This window comes from Polyodon spathula, chromosome 7 (assembly GCF_017654505.1).
Source record: "Polyodon spathula isolate WHYD16114869_AA chromosome 7, ASM1765450v1, whole genome shotgun sequence".
Lineage (NCBI taxonomy): Eukaryota > Metazoa > Chordata > Actinopteri > Acipenseriformes > Polyodontidae > Polyodon > Polyodon spathula.
Genome location: NC_054540.1, coordinates 10,018,369 through 10,037,348, shown reverse-complemented (window position 1 = coordinate 10,037,348; position 18,980 = coordinate 10,018,369). Strand labels below are relative to the sequence as shown.

Genomic DNA, 18,980 nt, shown 5'->3' with positions numbered 1-18,980 from the left:
AGGTTCATTTGAATTTCTGATTTGATTTCAATACCCAAAGACCAACAACTTAATGGCTCTAAAAATACTTTAAAACTCTCACGACTGGCTGCCCCAAAAGTGACAAATTGTAATGCATTTAGATGGCAGTTGAGTTGTGAAAATGAACATTTCTTGGTAATATGCACCTATCTTACTGGTAAAACTGGCAAAATATAAGCTGGAATGCTATGTAATTTATGTTGGAGTAATACCAAAAATGTTTCAATATACAGCATGCATAATATAAAGCAGAAATTGGAAGCTAAGACTTTAATACATTTTTTTATATATAATGTATGTTTAAAGCCAGCTGTAAAACTGAAACCAGAAATATATAGTCACTTTTGATTGTTCCTGTTACCAACCTGTCTGTCTAGCAATAAAAGAATAAACATAAATACTAAACTAAACAAATGACATTACAAAATATGTAATTAGAAAAATATGACCAATTGTTTGTCTGTGTTAAACAACTGCATATTCTTGACAGTTCTCTCATTTCCAGTGTTTGGTTTTTTGATAGCTGATTATCCCTCTGCATATAAACACAGATCATATCATACTCCTATTTGAAAAAAAAGCCTATCTTCTGAATTTGTTTTTCTGTCCTCGTGTAGCTGTCACTCACTACATCCAATGGAGCATGAATATTATGAAGGAAACGAGTTTCTCTCGAGCATGCCTGCTGATGCAGACCGGACACAGGAGTTTGAGTATGAGGTGATCTTTTTTTATTATTCTTATTCATGCTTTCTCTCCTTAGTTATAACTTTTAACATTTCCAAGAGCCACCCCATAGTAGTGACCACTGTTAACCTGAAATTTCACCTTGTTGTTACTGACTCACCATAAGGGTGACTTGTGACAGCTTTTTATGAATGATATTTTATTTATTGGTTGTACATTTACTAACACACACAAATTACTACAATTTACTGGGACTCTGCATAGCTGTTTAATGTGCTACACTGTGAGATGTCACTTAAGTGCAAAGGGCAGCTCACCAAAAAGAAAAGGACCCAAACAGTGTTGCTTTATTTCACCCATAACAACAAACACTCAATGATGGTATACTGTATGTAGTAATACTAAAAGAAACTAAGAATACTGAGTGATAATAAAGACACTGAGATAGATTTGTAGTCTAAATGTTTGTCAGGAATCTGTTTCTTTTAACACTTGACACATATGACATCCCATGGTGTAGTTTGCAAACCAACACACTAGAAAACCCATGATTGTGAGGGCAGCTTTAAAATACATAATAAATACAGCAGACAAATTGACTATTAGTCTGTTACCATTGCCCAATACACTAGGTAACCTAGCTTAGCAATGAATAGTAGACAAAAATCATCAAAACTTCTGACACTTCTGAAAAGCTTCTGATATAATAGTTGACAGATTGTGAGTCAAAATAGTTGAAAGTAAAAAATTTGTCGTAGTCTATAAAATCTACTAAAATATGTGTCTTCGTTACCAAGAATTTACCCCTCCACTGTGTCCACCTCCGGTCCTGGAGTGCTGTTCCATCGCCAGTTTAATATGTACGATTACTATGCTTTAGGATCTGGTCAGAGGTTTAACTGGTAAAATTTAACAGCTAAGGGCATGATTGGAACAAAGACCTGGACTTGAAGTGCTGGCATTGCCTAACCCGGCTGTACAGTGCTTCACATCAAAAGCAGACAAGTGTTTTTGGCTAATGCCAGCATCAGGGATTCAATATTAGTCAAAATGATTGTCAACTTGGCTTGACTTATTTCAACTAACATTTAAAAGCATATGTGCTTTGCATTTTGTTACCTTCATTTAGTGATTCCAAATGATTGTAAAAAACAGGGCTAATACATTTTGTTGGGGATTGACAGGTCTTGTATCCTCTTGATGGCATTTAATTTCAGTTGCAATGTGTTAATTAGACTCTGATGGCTAATTTATTGTTGCTTTTGATGCTTGGCATGTCTACATATGTCATTATGTCCTTTCATTTTAATACATTGCATTTCCAAGCCATTGAGGAACAGGCAGAGTGTGGCTCCTCGTATGATGGAATGTCACTGTTAGACGTCTCTCTTCATTGCGTTCCCTTTTTCTGACGGAAAATGTGTTTGGAATTGTTCATTTTCAAACGACAGGATAACCTACAGAAAAGCAACCTGTGAAAACATGTAAAATCTTAATTAGAAGAAATATTTTAGACTGTTTTATATGCGTTTCACCTTCAGAACGACTTTTAAGTAAAGCGACACTACAGGGACATTGTGAGTCACAGCCAAACTGCCTTTCAACTGGTTCTGCTTTATAACATTATTTTGAACACTGTACCAATGGCTTATAACAATAGTTACGTTCAAAATTGTTAAATGCCTGTGAGCTCAAACTGATTTGTAATCCTTCGTAAAGTACATGTGACCTTTTTAATGACAGTTTTCCTTTAAATAACACTATTATGTGGGGTCTGATTGCAAATCAACTGTTTGCTTTGGAAAAATACATCTATATTTAGCAAGCAGGGCTGTCGCCGAGCATATCAACATGTCACAATTTGCAATAAAACATCATATGGTATGTCAGGGGAAACAAATTATCTCAAATCTTTATAGCTGGTTACTGTAACATCATTTAATTTAATGAGATCAAAAATACTGAGGGGTCTTCGATTACAGTGGGACCACATTTTAGCAGTGTCCACTTTACGACTAGTAATAATCCGAGATAATGAAAGGCAGACTTATTATGACAGCAGTAAATGCACACTCGCGTTAAACTGTAATCGCCACTAATCACACAATCATAGTCATTAATTTACTGCCAAAGGCAGACCTCCTGCCTGAAATAAAGAGTTTGCTGTGCAATTTAAGTAGCAGGAGGAGCTGCACTCGCATCAGGAGCAGAGACCCAGCTGCAGGAACTCACAGCCACACACAAGGACAACAGGAATCCTTTACAAGTCTGCATAAGTCATGTGATATAAAATGCTATTTCAGCTTTAATTGTTTGTTTATGTCTGTGAATATTCTTGTTAGGAAAGAAAATAAACTGCAAAAAAGGTGCTAAAACAGCTTGTTCAGCTCAGTGTAATACTTGTAATAGTAACTTATTTAAATATCAAGCACTTCCCTATTTAGTTAGGTGAGGTGTGGTGTATTCATGGCATACAGTTGTCAACTGAAAACATTACAGAAAAGGATTACAAAAAAAAAAGAAGGATTGCAAAATGTGGGTACCCAAACTAGAATAAAAAAAAAAACAAAACCAAAAAAAAACAGTAAAAACAGTTGAAAACATTGCGCACACCATAACTGAAAACAGTTTAGTCCGTCCAAACAAAACCAACCATTCAAAATCAACGGTATAATTCAGTCGAGAAATTGTAAATGCCAATCATGTACCAGTCATGGGTATGATATCCATGTGAACAGAGTTAGTACTTTCAACCCTACCAATCAAGAAACTATGATTTATGAAAGGCTTGCTTTCCATTGAGACGGAATTATTATGGCTATCCCAGTACAGCTTCATCACGTTTGACACACATTATAAGCAGAAGTGTATTAACTTTTATTAAAATCATTCAAATAAGACAAGTTAGCAATTAAGTCCCTTTACCCAATGGGAAGAGTGTAAACAAATGTACTAGTTCTGACTGTTCATTATAAAATCTCAGTCACTTGGCCTCTAAAATAAATTTAGACTTCAATTAACATGATCCACTTTAATTACAAACCTTGGAGAAAATAATTACACTCTGCAGTGCTTGTAATTGCTTATTTTAGTGACGATCTACAGTGATGTACCTACTAATTTATCAACTTCTAATACTCAAGAGTAATTAATTACAAGTTGTGCAGGTGCATCATCGTCTAAAAACCCCAATAATAGCTATGGTGGGGCGAGAGTTCAAAAAAGTTCAGAATCCCTGTGGGCTATGCGATGTCATGTCTGGGGCAATTGCCATGGTTCTCATTAAACCTATTTTTGTCAGCTGTCAGTTTCATTTAAAATTCCCTCAAAGCCATTGTATAATCGCCATAGGGGTGTCGTGGGATGTGTGGGTTGGTTCAAGGTTTTGCCTCGTACCTCACAACACACTTGAGGAGTGATGATATCCCACAACACACACCCTATCTCATTGTGCATCAGCCTCTTACTGTATAACAGTATGCTACCTGCCAATTTTAAACATCCTTTACCATGCCAAAGGAGTGCTTTTTTAGGAAAAAAAGGAACGATAAACCTCACCCTTGAAAAACAGACCAATTAAGCCTGTGAGTGTTTTATCTCTGAAGTGTTATTGTTTCCCACTGGAAAAAAAGGCCAGCATACTCTAATCCTAAACCTCATCTAATGCTTCAATCCCACACCTGCCTCCCCCAGTACAGGATCTCGTCATGGCCAGAAACATTCATGCAGTAGACAGACATTGGAGAGATTGTTTCTGTAATGTGCAGCTGCTTAAATGATGGGTGGTTCTTGTTGTTTCTGATACGTTTACTGTCTTCTTATCATGGTATAATGCAGTATACTTTTAAAAGGGTTCTTACTCTATCACAGGAGTACTTAGCATAGACGCCAAATGAGGCCAAGTAGTGTTTGCATTTTCAGAACACTACTTTTGCCACAAAGATGTTTGCTGATGCTGATGATTCTTCTTCTTCTTCTTCTTCTTCTTCTTCTTCTTCTTCTTCTTCTTCTTCTTAGCAGACGCCCTTATCCAAGGTGACTTACAATTATTACAAATTATCACAGTACAAAATATTGCATTATAAAATATAACATTACAAGTAGCTGATGCTTATAGGAATAACATTGATTGCAAAACAATGGGGATCCAATTAATGCCACACCTAGATATATCATAGCCAATTTACCCAGTTGTACAATTTATCAATCTAAGTTAATAATGTATCACTTGCTGACCTGCAGCCTGAAATCAGCATAGTCCACTATCAGCAATCGTTTGCGTTTCAATTCTCCATCCAATCTACTGTAATATAAAATCATGGGGGCATGGTTGTGGGGGTTGAGAGAGCAACCTTGTTAAAATATATTTAATAATGAATCTGACCATTTTATTTCACTTCTACTTTTTTGCTGCAATAAGTGTTACAGCTCACATAGACACGCGTTAGATGATTTGTCAGATTATGATCATAGGTTTGGATAGGTGGCAACAATGTCACAAACGTAGCTGAACATGAATAGTATGAGCTTGGGGTAAAGAAGACCAGGTGTTTGGTATTGGAAGCATTATCTGATCTGAATTTTTATTTTAATCTGTCTCCAAAAATGCTAACATGCCGAACACTTGTGATAGTCCCCAGCTATAGCTGTTCATTCCCAATCAGCAGAACTGCTTTGCACCCACAGCCAATCATGTTCCTACCCAGAACATAAACAGAGGACAAAAGCCCCCTCCCCCCATATCACAGAATAAGTACATAGCAGAAAATATACATAGAAAAGGGAAGATGTGGCTATGTTGTTGTTGTTGTTGTTGTTGTTGTTATTATTATTATTATTATTATTATTATTATTATTATTATTATTATTATTATTATTATTATTATTATTATTTTGTCCTTTTTAATCAGAAAACGCATCATTCCCCTGGCTTGCTCATTTTCCACTTTAAGAAAAATTGTTTTGTCTTTTCTCATTTATTTTCTGTAGAAGGAATCCATGGTTCCATGGCTTGCATGCATATTAACTTACTTTTAATAGTGATGCATTAATAGTATTACAGTTTCCTAAAGAAAAGAAAATAACAGCAGGCAACAGTGATCACAGATGTCTACGGCATGATGCCTGCCTCATTTTTCTGCAAATTATATTATATATCTCTAAAAAAAAGTATTAGTTACATGTTAGGAAGCAGTGATTATGACAAATACTTTAATCCTCTTCAAAATGTTCATTAATATAACCTACATGTGGGAAGAGTGTGTAAAGCAGGCCTGCCATGGTGGATTATTGCTTTTAAGCCATGTATCCTATTAATACAGTACAAGCTAGGGGTATTAAACTGAAATGTGTTCTGGCTAAAATAATAATCTGTTCCATTAACTTGGTGCATGGGATTTTCTTCTTTTTTTCTTTTTTTTTTTTAAACCAAGTCAGTTACGATAAATGTATCACCTTTTACAGATCACTGGCTGAGACCAACATGGCATTAATAGACTGTTTTTAAGAAGACATCTGGAATTTATGTAGTTCACCCACTTAACTATGATTACTAAGATCAGAAAACTAACCTCCAGAAACTAAAGAAACACAGTAAACTTCATGTCAGGGATGAAGAGTACTCCCCTTTATTTTTTTTTTGTTTTTTTTTAGAAATGCAGTACCAGATAATGGAAGTCATTAAGGGGCAGTACCTTCACTTAATTACCCTTTCAGTCACTCTTGGTAAAGGGATGTTCAGAAAACAGCCATTGGAGTGCTATCGAGACTGCGGTGCACACTGAAGCAGAAGTTTATCTCACAATGCCTTTGTCTAAAATTTAAATACATTTTGGGTTTATGAAATACAGAGTTTGCTGGATACATCTAGTCTAACAGTTAACAGTTTCCATAAGCTTTATGAAAAAGAGAGCGAATGTAAGAATTCCAACGTTTCTGATACCAATTAGCTGTGCAGTCTACAGCACTTTGATCTGATTCTGTGCAACAGCAAGAGGTTGTCAAAACTGGGGTTGCAGGTTTGTTAGAGCTTTCAAAAATCTAAATGCTGGTTGATTTGCTAATTGCTCACAGTTGGTGGCTATATGGAAGTGTCACTAACACTGCACATGGAGAGGTGTTGAAGTAGCACTCTGTTACACACTGCACCAATGCAAGGAGACTGCATATGCTACCGCATCAGGACTAAATAATTAGCACAAATTTTGCATAGCAACTTTTCTTTAGAGAACTTGTACTCAAAACCCATTGGCTGAAACAATCAGTGGATATTACCGTATGTAACAGATTTCTCAAAAATACCATTAATATTCAAAAGGTTTATGGAATGCCTATAGGGAGAATGGCATCAGAACTACAACACACTGTCTGCTAAGTGATTCTGATAATGAATTGCAAATGGAGTTAAAGTAGCTTGTGTTCTTTCCAAGTTACACAGGATAAGTGCCATTCACCTGCTTTCATTTATTTATGAGACAAAGCCAAGCCCTTTCCAGAAAATAAAATAAAATCTAAAAGAAAGAAAAAAGACCCCTAGTTTGCTTTGTTTTCTAGGAAGTTGAACTGTGCCGTGTAAACAGCAAGGAGAAGCTTGGACTTACCTTGTGCTATAGGACTGATGATGAAGAGGATATGATCATCTATGTCAGTGAGGTAAGGAACATGGGAAATGACAAAGGCTGGCTGGGAGCCAAAGCTGACAGTTCGAATTACCATACAAAATTAAGTTGCCCAAGCAATATAATTATACTGCCCAATTATTTTAGGCAAATGCTTTAATATTGGGTATTAATTACAGAACACTGCACAAGGGCAAGTAGAAAATAACAATAATAATAATTATTATTTTGAGCAAAACAAATTAAAAAAATAAGTCAAATGTGATTCTAAGTATCCAAATAGTTTTAAACAACATCAATTAGTTTTACAGTTAAATTGTTTCTATGCAAATATTTGTACCTTTTTTCAGAACTGACCGTGCATGAACAATAAGCCAAGTTTGTAATGTGATTTCTTCCCCCTTTTATTTTTTAATTGTAGTTTTTAATTAGTTTTGTGTGTCACAATTCTTGTCTCCTGTAGAGTGGAAAATAGAATATTTTCCATTAGTCGTTACACACTCCACAGGCAAACTCAGTTAAACCAGTACTTCTGTTATCTGATTTGCTGTTTAAGATTGTAAGTAGAAATATATTTTTTTGACCATAATTCTTGCATTAAAAGGACTGTAGAAAACCTGTTTGCAGAATCAGAGATAAATGTAATCTGAATGATAAACACACCTTTATGTGGTACGGCACACATTAAAAAAAAAAACAGATAGACATAACAGAATTATTCTGCCTATATTTTAGACAGCACAGGGCTTGTAAGCTCGTGCATTTAGCTTTTAGCATTTTTAAAGTAGTTATTGTTTCCAGTATTTTCCATGATTTGGGCGTATGAGATTACATTGTGGTGTTGCTTATTTTTATTACCTTTATGAGTACACAAATGGGATAGTAATGTAGCTACACCGTTATTAGGCTGGAATTGTAATACAAAAAGTACATGAAGCAGGTTTCCAGAACAAAGCCCTGTATAATGCTTAAACTGTAGATACAGTGTCCCTTATTCATAAAAGTGGACTGTGACTAGTCCATTGTGGCATCATTGCTATGTTCATTGTGTAATAATAAATGACTATATCCTTCTGTAGCTGTAGTTAGAGAAGAAGCCTTCATCTTTAAACCGACTCGTCTCCAAAGTAACCTAATTGAATAACTTGATGAGATGAGAAACATCACTTCGCTTTTAATGAGAAGGATAGCAGCGGGTGATGTGACAGAGCAAAATTAATGGTTAAAGATAACAATGAAGGGCAAGGTGAAAGATAGTGCTGCCCCCAAGTCCAGTGGACCATTAGTCAAAGTTGAGCATTTGGGACTCTGATAAAGTATTGGATCGACCCATATACTTTTGTTAACAGCCAAAAATCCCTAACAAATTCCAGATGTGTAAAAGCAGTTAGAGACTACTGTGTCTCATATTTTCACTTGAGACCCATCCATGTTACATTCCATGAAAACAGAACTGGCCACAAAGCCTATAAGCTGTGAGAGAACAAAGAAGACATGTTCCTTATTGCATAAGGAGCCTGTAATGAAGGTAAAGCACATGGACAATAATGATTTAGGCTTTCGTTCAATTATGATGCAATAACTAATATTTACTTAATCTTCTTCCAACAGTAGTTTCCACCACAAACTGTATACTGTAAATCATAGATAATTGTATATTTTTCTCAGAACACTGCAAAAGTATCTTGGTTTGACTAATTTAAACACACCTTTTTTCCAATACATATTGTAGGGTTTGAAGTTAGACTAAGGTTTTATTTCATGGCAGAATATTTTTTTTAACAGTGTAAATACAAACGTGAATGTTTTGTCTGTAATAATACAACTGGTATATATTGTAAGGAAGGCTTCACCAAAAAAAATACTAGTTATGATAATAGTTCATGTTTTAAATTTTTAACACAATATATTGTGCAGTATGTTGTATCATATGCCCAGTACGCAGTATTTTAAAACTTATTTGATTTTCTTAACAAACAGGTTGGGCCAAACAGCATTGCTGCCAGAGATGGTCGTATCAAAGAAGGGGATCGAATTTTACAGGTATTACACTTTAACTTTTTAATCACAGCAAAACCAGAGTCTTGTGTTACTTTCTCAAAACTGCATACAATGCATTTGCTTTAATTACACTAATTAAAAATTAATAAAAAATCATTGGCGTGTTGATTTGTGCCAGTAAGCAAAGCTGCCTACCTTCCAGCTGTTCACACACAAATTCAAGTAATGTTGCCGTGAGGGTTTTTTAGTAGTCTTTTTTTCTTTGTATCATATTTTGTGCATATGTCTCTCCTGGGCAGAAGGAAATCTTTCTTGGCATTATTACTTACGAGCAATTATTCAGGACTGGCACCCAACAGCTCAGATTACACCAAATGGGAATTTTCTGGCCCCTTTGAACTATAAACCATACAAAGAGCACAACGTGATTAAATGAAAGAGCAATCAACATTGCCCTGTAAGCACTGTTTGGTGAGAGATAATGCTAGAGCTCTCTAATTGGCTCATGCCACGTGTGCAGTATGACCGATTTCAGCTGAAAGGTTCCTGGTCCAGCATCCACCAGCACTATTATCTCAGAGTGACACTTCCATTACTCTGAACAGAAAAAGATGAACGTCACCTGTCAGCAGCCAGTTAATTGTGTTGCTAGATGTATGTTGCTAGGAAGAAGGTTGGACATTTATGAACATAACTGCTTTCACTGATGTCCACCATCCTTCAACAATCAATGTAACCCCTTACAGTAAACACATAATTGAGTGAAGGCACTTACCACCAATGGGACTGAATGAACACATTTGTGCAACTCCCATTGTGCGTGCATTTTACCATAAACAAGCTGAAATTTGCCTTTTTATTGTGTGTTGATGCGTGCAAGGGGGACTAACGCTTCCCTTCCATTTGTTTCCAAGATAAATGGTCATGACGTCCAGAATCGCGAGGAAGCAGTGGCATTACTCTCAAGTGAAGACTGCCGAAATATTGTGCTGCTGGTTGCCAGACCAGAAATACAGGTTAGAAATTACTTTTTTCTTTGTTTATGTTTTTTTAGTTTCATATTAAACATAGAAGTTGATTTATAGTATCGTACACTGTTATCCTGACTATAGGACTGCTTATGAAAACCAATTTGCAGGCTTCAACACTGTTTTTGCTGTAATTTAGCTGCATTAAATGCACTGAGGGGTCAAATTTAGAATAGTCTTCTGGTTGACACAGTTTAATAACAGGCACCTTTATAATGTGGATGTAATGTCTGGCTTAGGCCAAAGGGAATTATTAAGGACAAAAAGAGTGAGCTTTAATTTAAAAGCACTCTGTGCTTTTTATTATCACCTAACCTAACTATTATACACTGGACTGTACCTTGTATACAGGGGATACCAATAATCCGCAATTAACAGGGCTGTAGAATATTCTAAATGACATTGTCACTGTATGATCCAGAAGCTGAATATCAAAAGAATGTGGATACTCTGCATCTAGTCTCCCAAAGGACCTCTGAAGAGTGAAGGGGAGATCCTGAGGGCAAATAGACTTCAGGAAGCATTAAAAGAGCAAGAGGCATTCATTGAACATTAAAATGAAGGCATACTAGAGTTATATAAATGCTTACAAAAGAGCAAGTACTGTATACATTATAACACTGTAAATTAATGCTGCATATATAACTTATTATTACTTTTTAAAATAAGTCATTACAGCATGTATGAACATTGCTATTGGATACTCCGATTGCGAGATTTAAAACGGGATTACAAATAGGAATGAGGGCTTGTTCGCAGGATTTAAAGCTGTATTACAGTTAAGATACAGAGGATTGAAAACAGAATTGCAAATTGTGGCAAAATGTAGAAAAATGCCTCCACACAAAGACCCCAGAAGAATGTGCCCATGACCATAAGGATTTCATTGTGGAAGACATCAGTGGAGCAGAAACAAAGGGCAACCTGTATGTACTGCCAGGGCTTATGATTAAATAATACCTGTCATATATATAGGGCTGGTTTAAGGTGGAGAGCCTTGTGAGTGAGAATCAATATTTTGTGTTCCTTGATTGCTGTCAGAGCAGGTGATAGAAGATTGGCTTTTGTGTGAAGAAGTATTCAAAGTTTAGTATTCGAGAACATTTTAGAGATATGAGACCAACCAAATGAACCAGTGTTTGTCCTTTGCAGAGAGTAATGCAGCAGGCCCTTTGTGGGGTTAGACAATATCTGAGAATGCAAATTATAACTTTTGAGCAGGCAGGCTGTCTTGCTTGACCCAATTCCCCTGTCCTTATTAACTTGCGTTTTGCTCATCCAATATGGTGTATAACAAGAACGATATTTTGTGTTTAACTTTTGGAAGCATAGTTTTCTTTTCACTAATCTAAAAATGCTTGTGATCCACAGATAGTTAAAAATATTGAAAATCTAGCAATTGGAATTGTCATTGCAATACCCAACATTTCCACAGTACTTTCCTCTATTTAAACTTCTCTAACCAAAAATACACTTGTTACTGTACATAGAAAGTTGTACTTGCATGGCCTCATATTTTCTGATTGCAGAACATGAGGAGGGAATTACTAGTTCAGGGATACATAGTATACAACTCTTAAAAATGGTGTTGTGTTTCTTTGTAGCTGGACGAAGGCTGGCTGGATGATGAGAGAAATGAATTCTTAGAAGAGCTGAACATGGAGATGTTGGAGGAACAACACCACGAAGCAATGCAGTATACAGCCAGCGAGCTGGAGCAGGTGACAAATAAAACAAGAAGAAAAACAAATACTGTTAATCTTTTTCTTACTTTTTCCTCATTGCCACACCATTTGACTTCCCAAAGTAGCAAATTTGAACCAGCCTCTTCACAACACCACCGGTTACAGTTATACATTCTCTGGATCATCCAAGCAGCTCACAAACATAACTCATGACTAGTAGCCCAGCTCCCGATCCATGAAAAGCAGCTTTTCACTCCGTACAGATGTGTTAATGATGCTTATCAATTTTGAACATTACGTAATTCTGTACTCCTATTGGCTGGCAGATGCCTGCATGCTGTTGTGACAGTTTAAATTAGATGAAGGTAATGGGCTAGAACTGACAAATTTGTAAGTATGCAATTATTTTGTAAAATGTTTCTCTAATATTCTAATCAAATATTCAAAGAATTATTAACAGTTAGGGTTGGCTGGACTAAATCCCTTTGCCATTGATGCCACTGTTAGCTATTATTTTATTTAAATATGTACACATTTCTGCATGGATGTCAAGTCTCAAGGTTTATCTGTGAAACTCACGTTTTTTCAGTTTTGAGAGTCTGACGGACGTGCAGTGGATTCTCATGATTGTGCAATAGTTTATTATTGTTTGCGAGACTGCGAAACCTTTTATACATGATATAGCGGTAAATCCAATACAACTGTCCAAGTGTATTAACTCTTTTTTTGGGGGGGGGGGATCACCATGAAGAGGTGTACATTACCATTCTATAGTCCTGTAGCTGCTATGCAAACTCCCCTCTTACTCCAAAAATAGAATTGCCTTGTTGACTCAAACTGACGGTTTGTCTGCGTGAGCCTTCTATGTTTCTGTGCACAACACTTCATTACTCAGGCAGAGTCGAAGGAGAGGCTGTCAGACTGTCACTGTCTCGTTCACACAGAAATTACCACAGAAATAACAGAGAAATGGACATCAAGGAGAATTTAATTATTAAAGTTGACAAAATAAAATGTTCTTTATGATGCCAGTGTCAGCGGTTATAAAAACAATAAAAAGAAAGATGCCATATGGTATCTCTTTATTTCACCTTAATTTTGTTCATGGGGAGCACCACACACTTGTTTTCTTTTTTTTCTGTAAAATGACTCTTCTTTGTTTTAATAATGTTGACCAATAATAATTCACATTCACACACTATCTGAAGATTTTATTAAACTGAAAATCAATAGAAAAAAAAGTATATTAAACAAATTTTCTCGGTATTTACAAAGAAATATGTGTAGATTATGTTCACTGTTAAATGTCATTTTTTTGTGTGTGGTGTATCCAGACTTTCTTTGTTTTATTTATTTTATTCTATCTCCACAAAAGGAGACAAAGACAGACAGTGTTTTTTTTTTTTTTTTCATGACTAGCGACAGCTGTGTTTTTTTTTTTGGTTTGTTTGTTTTTTTAATGCTAAATTCGTGTCTTTGCTTCGCTTCCGGTGTGCATAGCCCTTAAGTCGAGGTCAGTGGCACAGCCATGTGCCATGTGCAAAAATCTTGACCCCAACCCCCATCAAAATTTAGTGGTCTAGGTTAAGATTTTTCAACAATCCCAAGGTTTTTCAGCAGGGGTCTCATTGGTATGAACACTTTGGGGTTGACATGTCTGACATATCAGTTGCTTGAAACTGTAAACTGTATTTAACTTCAAGAGAAAATGTAATTGCATACCTTATTCTGAGCAAGGTTGTTTTGACATATACAGTAATAGGTAGTAATATGTTTAGTTGCAAGTTACCATTAAAAACTTGATACCCCCCTCAATGTGAAATATTGATGGGTTGTCATGTTTTGCTTTCTCATCTAAATTATGTAAAAATGGTAACCCAATGCAGAATGATAAAGCCTGAGGAAACCACATCACCACTACAACAAATGAAATAAATCAGTAATATGACCTCATTTATATGAAACGCTGATATTGAATCCAATATAAGGATGTTCAGACAAGCTCAAAATGTGACTGAATTGAACAGTAGTAGAATATTAGACAGTGGCCTCTTTTTTGTCATTAATTAGTTACAATACCATCTTGTCAAACATTAGGAAGTAGCATTGAACAAATATGGATGTATTTCACTTAAATTAATGTGGATTATGTATGGATAATATACCCTGCTTGAAGCTCCACCTATGCCCCCTAATCTAATTGCACAAGATATGCTGTTTAAACATGCTATTTGTAGCCGTACCCCTTCACAAACTCATGAAACAGAAAAAAAATACATTTAGTGGAGAAAATAAATGTTCCAGGATGCATGTATTCATGTTTTACCTCCTTTTTGAACCAACTGTTGTTTGAAGGCCAAAAGTAGTCTGGGGGTAAATATAATTTCTAACATATTTCAATTTCCTTTTTCACAGCCAAAGAAAAGTGAGGAAGATGGTGGAACGACAGACACAGCCACCACCTCATCCAACACCCAGGAGAAGGACAGCGGGGTGGGCCGCACCGATGACAGTGTGCGCAATGATGAGAGCTCTGAGCAGGAGAACCTGGGGGACAGCCAAAAGCAAGTTTCGCTGCAGGACAAACGAGAGCTGGGCCAGAGTCAGGACACACTGGTGAGCAATGAGATGCCGTGTAACGAGATCTTTGTGTCTGGTGAATACATCGACTTGGACTGCACTGCAGCCCAGGACGAGGACTGCGAGAGGTTCCGCCAGCTGCTGGAGCTCAAATGTAAGATAAGAAACAGCGGCGAGTATGACCTTTACTACAGCCGCAGCAGTACCATTGAATGCAGCCTCAAGGAACCAAATGGGGTAGAACGGGAGCTACAGCTGCTCAACGAAGAGCTTCGTAACATTGAGCTGGAGTGCCAGAATATCATGCAGGCTCACAAGCGTCAGAATGCAAGGGATCAATATGCTGATGTCTGGTCAATCGAAGAGGAAGGCTATCGAGATTATAACACCAGTGATGACTTGCAGAGAGCTAAGCTAGCAGATATCATAGAGCATCCAGAAAAATCGGACAAGGACAGCTCCAGTGCGTACAACACGGCAGAGAGCTGTCGCAGTACGCCACTGACAGTGGGCCGCTCATCGGATAACTCCTTGCAGCGAATGATCAACATTACGAACAAGAAGAATCTGAGGAGTACCATTGCAGCACACCAAATGACTGCCAGACAAGACATCAAAGAGGCATGTCTGGCTAAAACTAAAAGTCCGGACAATTCAGCAGAGCAGTGGGATAATGCACCTGAAAGCAATAAACTTACTGAGCATGAGAGGTCCAGTGTTCCACAGATCCCGTATCTTTCACCATGCCACAGTTCCCAGTACAGGCATACCAATATACCCACTCATGCCAGGCACTACCAGAGCTACATGCATCTCATCCAGCAGAAGTCAGCAGTGGAGTACGCCCAGAGCCAACTTAGCATTGTGAGCATGTGCAAAGACTTTCAGAAGTTTGCAGAGCCTAAAATGGAGTGGAAGGTCAAAGTCCGTAGTGACGGGACAAGATACATCACAAAGAGGCCAGTGAGGGACAAAATTCTTAAAGAGCGTGCCTTGAAGATCAAAGAGGAGCGCAGCGGAATGACGACAGATGACGACACAATGAGTGAGATGAAGATGGGAAGGTACTGGAGCAAGGAGGAGAGGAAGCAGCACTTGATGAGGGCCAAAGAGCAGAGGAGACGACGGGAGTTCATGATGCGCAGCAGACTGGACTGCCTCAAGGAAAGCCCTCAAAGTGGCAGCGAAGGGAAAAAGGAAATAAACATTATTGAACTGAGCCACAAAAAGATGATGAAAAAACGGAATAAGAAAATCTTGGACAATTGGATGACAATCCAAGAACTGATGACCCATGGGGCCAAGTCTCCCGAGGACCCACAAGTACACAATGCCTTGTCTGTTACCACTGTATAATATGGACACTACCAAATTCGGTAGAATTTAATTGCCTCGTTCAATGTGGCATTTTTTAAAAAGTTTTTCACAGTTTGTAACCTGAATACTTTTTGTAAACAATTTTTTTAACTTCATTTGCATGTTTCTTTTTCCTTCTGCTTAATTTCTTTCCTTATTTCTATATTTAAAACTTAGTTTTGTTTTGTTTTTGGTTTAGTTTTCATTCCATTTTCTACTTATAAAATATAACATGATATCACTGTTCTTAAAATAATGTAACGTGACTGCCTCAGTTTAAAGGTGGAGCTTTACAGTATATCACCACTATATCCACTAGATAATTCGAGGCAGCTCCAAACAGGATTATTAGTTAGTTCTGGACCAATTTAGGATCAACGATATATTCAAATATAAATATGTAAACAATTGAACAAATGAGCTTTAAAACAAAGCTATAACAATAAGCCAAGCACAAGAGATAATATAATTTAATGGAAGTTTGAGGCTAGTTCAGGAAAGTTAATCTTAACTAATCAGTAACGCTAAATAAATCTTCTAGACGATTACATTTCCTTATATTTGCCTTAGGACCTTAATATTTAAAAACGTCTATCCACTGGTCGGGCAATAGTGTCTCAGCCTATCATGTTTATGCATATTATATGCCTCAATAAATTAAAATTTGAATTCAGTTGTGGGGTTTGTTTGAAATACTGAAATAAAAAAAACACATAATTTTGTCAATCTTTAAACATCCATATGTATAAATATTCTGCAACAGTTTCCTGCTGGATTGTATGTAATATAACTCATTGTTTCTTTATATTTTGTAATCAATTCAAAGGAGGTTCCTTTGTATTGTATGGGCTGTATGTATAAAAGTTTTTGTTTGTAAATATCTTTTTTCGTGGTACTTACATGTTTCATTTAGGAGATGTATAAATTATGTTTACTGTTTCGTATTGTCTTTGTCATTGTGTATGCTCAGTCAGCAACAGTTATACTTTCGTGTTCGTCAATTCTTCAATTAATCTTGGGTGTGGTTCAGGGGACAGGAGCTAGTGCTCTTCCCCCATTCAGTCCCCCCAAAATATCGTCAATCTCCTAATTTAAACCGCCAAGTCACACCCTTATTCTCTGTCTTACTTCTTCATTTCTTCTATCCTCCCTTCCTTCTCAACTATACTGCTCTACCTCTACAACAGTCTCCCTCTGGAGTCAAGTGAAGCTCACTTCCCAACCTTAGAGGCCCAAGCGCTGGCCTCATCCTCCGCCAGAGGAGACCCCCGGCCAAATCTATCCTCACTAACTATTTTGTTTTCCAGTTCTCTGCCTACTCTAAATTTCCCTTGGGGAAATATTGCTTGCTTTCCAACCTTAGAGACCAGTCGGTTCGGTCTCACCTCAGCGAAGGTGGTGTTTCGCGAGCCAAGGAGAAAGCTTGTCCTCTTTTCTAAGTTACAAAGCTTTTCTCTCCTATTATAATTCCTGAGGTTCCATCTTTACACAGCCCTTGCTCGTGTCTTGTGTTGGATGTATAAATCTTTTCATATCTTCTTCATATCTAGCCAAATAATTTACGCTTCCTCCATGGTGGTGTAACACCAGGGATGTTTTGTGGTTTATTACTTTTAACTATTGTTGTTTGTTACTTCCAGATCAGAGGTTTTTTTCTTTGTTTTTGTTTGTTTTTTATTATTATTTGTATTTTAGGCTTACATGACTGAATGAGTCGGCTATTCTCTCCCAGCAGCTAATAATGAGGGCTTGTGTGGCCAAGATTCCTGTCAACAATATTTAAACCCTGAAATATGTTGCGACATTTGGATGACTCTTAAAATGCGTTTCAGGTGTTTGGACAGATCTGGAGGTGTACAACAACATCCCCTTGAAAATGTGTTCAAAATATGTGTGGCTTGCTGTGTTTTGCACAATATAGCAATCCAACAGAGGATTATATCTATAACTGAGGATGATATCCAAGCCCTCATTGACAAAGTAGCAACCAATCCCTTAAACCCCAAATTCCAACTTTCAAAAATGACAGAGAGATGCATGCATGCCTACACGGTATATACCTCAATTTGACCTCACGTTATATATGCTAATGAAGCAAGCTGTTCTATAATAAACCTCCATATTGCTCTTTATTATTTATTCTCAGTTTCTTACAGTGGCCACTGCTGAAACAAGACAGGTTTATGTACCACAGATAAGTTAAAAACTCCATGATGCAAAAAACCTTTATAAATACAGTCCTATGTTTTTAAATATAATGCCAAAACAATACTTTGCATACTGTCCTATATACAAACATTCAGCAAAATGGTACTTGAAGTGTTCTCTTCTAAGAGTATAAACTGTTTCATACACTTTTTCTAATAGCGTCCCCCATGACATATTGTACATTACAACTGTAAATTGAAACTGTATTAGTCCCAGTCAAGTGTAGGTGGATATTTTTCAATAATGTGTAGTAGAACAGATCATGTAGTCAGGTAAATATGTGGTTATTGTGAAAATAAAAATAAATTATTGTTTACCTTCAAAGAAAACCTGGAGCCATTTCACAACTTTTCTTCACTGATTTTTGTTCCCAACAGATGTAAAGGTTATGTACTAAACATTCTTACAGGTGTCTTTTAATGTCTCGCAAAGATACTGGTTCCAGATTTAATAACAGCTAGCCAGTCTCTTGCTATTTTTACATTAGCATTGGCTAGAAATCGATCCGGGAAAGATCCTGGCAGAGCAGTGAAATTAATCAATACTTGAAATTCAGTAGATTTTTTTATTTTTCAAATGAGGTTAATAACAACGTAAATCTCAGTAGCTGCTACAATAGAACATTTGACTTATTTACTTTGTCCAGATAAGAAAGAACCATTTAGTGTTGCACTACTAAAAGCTCAAAGTCCCTGCTGAATTGCAGCAATCACATAAATTAATGAAAACATAATAAATATTAAACACCTTTTCAAAGGTAACACTTTATGTTAAGGTGTTGCTTATTAATGTTTTAT

The 18,980-nt window shown here is 36.7% G+C and overlaps 1 protein-coding gene across 2 annotated transcripts in view; it reads left to right on the top strand.

Annotated features, from left to right (window-relative positions):
* The window catches only part of LOC121318132 (PDZ domain-containing RING finger protein 4-like), a 111,768-nt gene extending 95,695 nt beyond the window's left edge, over positions 1-16,073 (top strand). Inside the window, exons 5-10 of one of the 2 annotated variants that reach the window (XM_041254457.1) lie at positions 639-741; positions 7,261-7,359; positions 9,306-9,368; positions 10,241-10,342; positions 11,959-12,075; positions 14,455-16,073. In XM_041254457.1, coding sequence (XP_041110391.1) covers positions 639-741; positions 7,261-7,359; positions 9,306-9,368; positions 10,241-10,342; positions 11,959-12,075; positions 14,455-15,975 — 2,005 coding nt within the window. In that variant the 3' untranslated portion in view covers positions 15,976-16,073. The remainder of the gene's footprint in view (positions 1-638; positions 742-7,260; positions 7,360-9,305; positions 9,369-10,240; positions 10,343-11,958; positions 12,076-14,454) is intronic. The other variant, XM_041254459.1, reaches the window with a different exon arrangement.
* Positions 16,074-18,980: the final 2,907 nt, after the last annotated feature.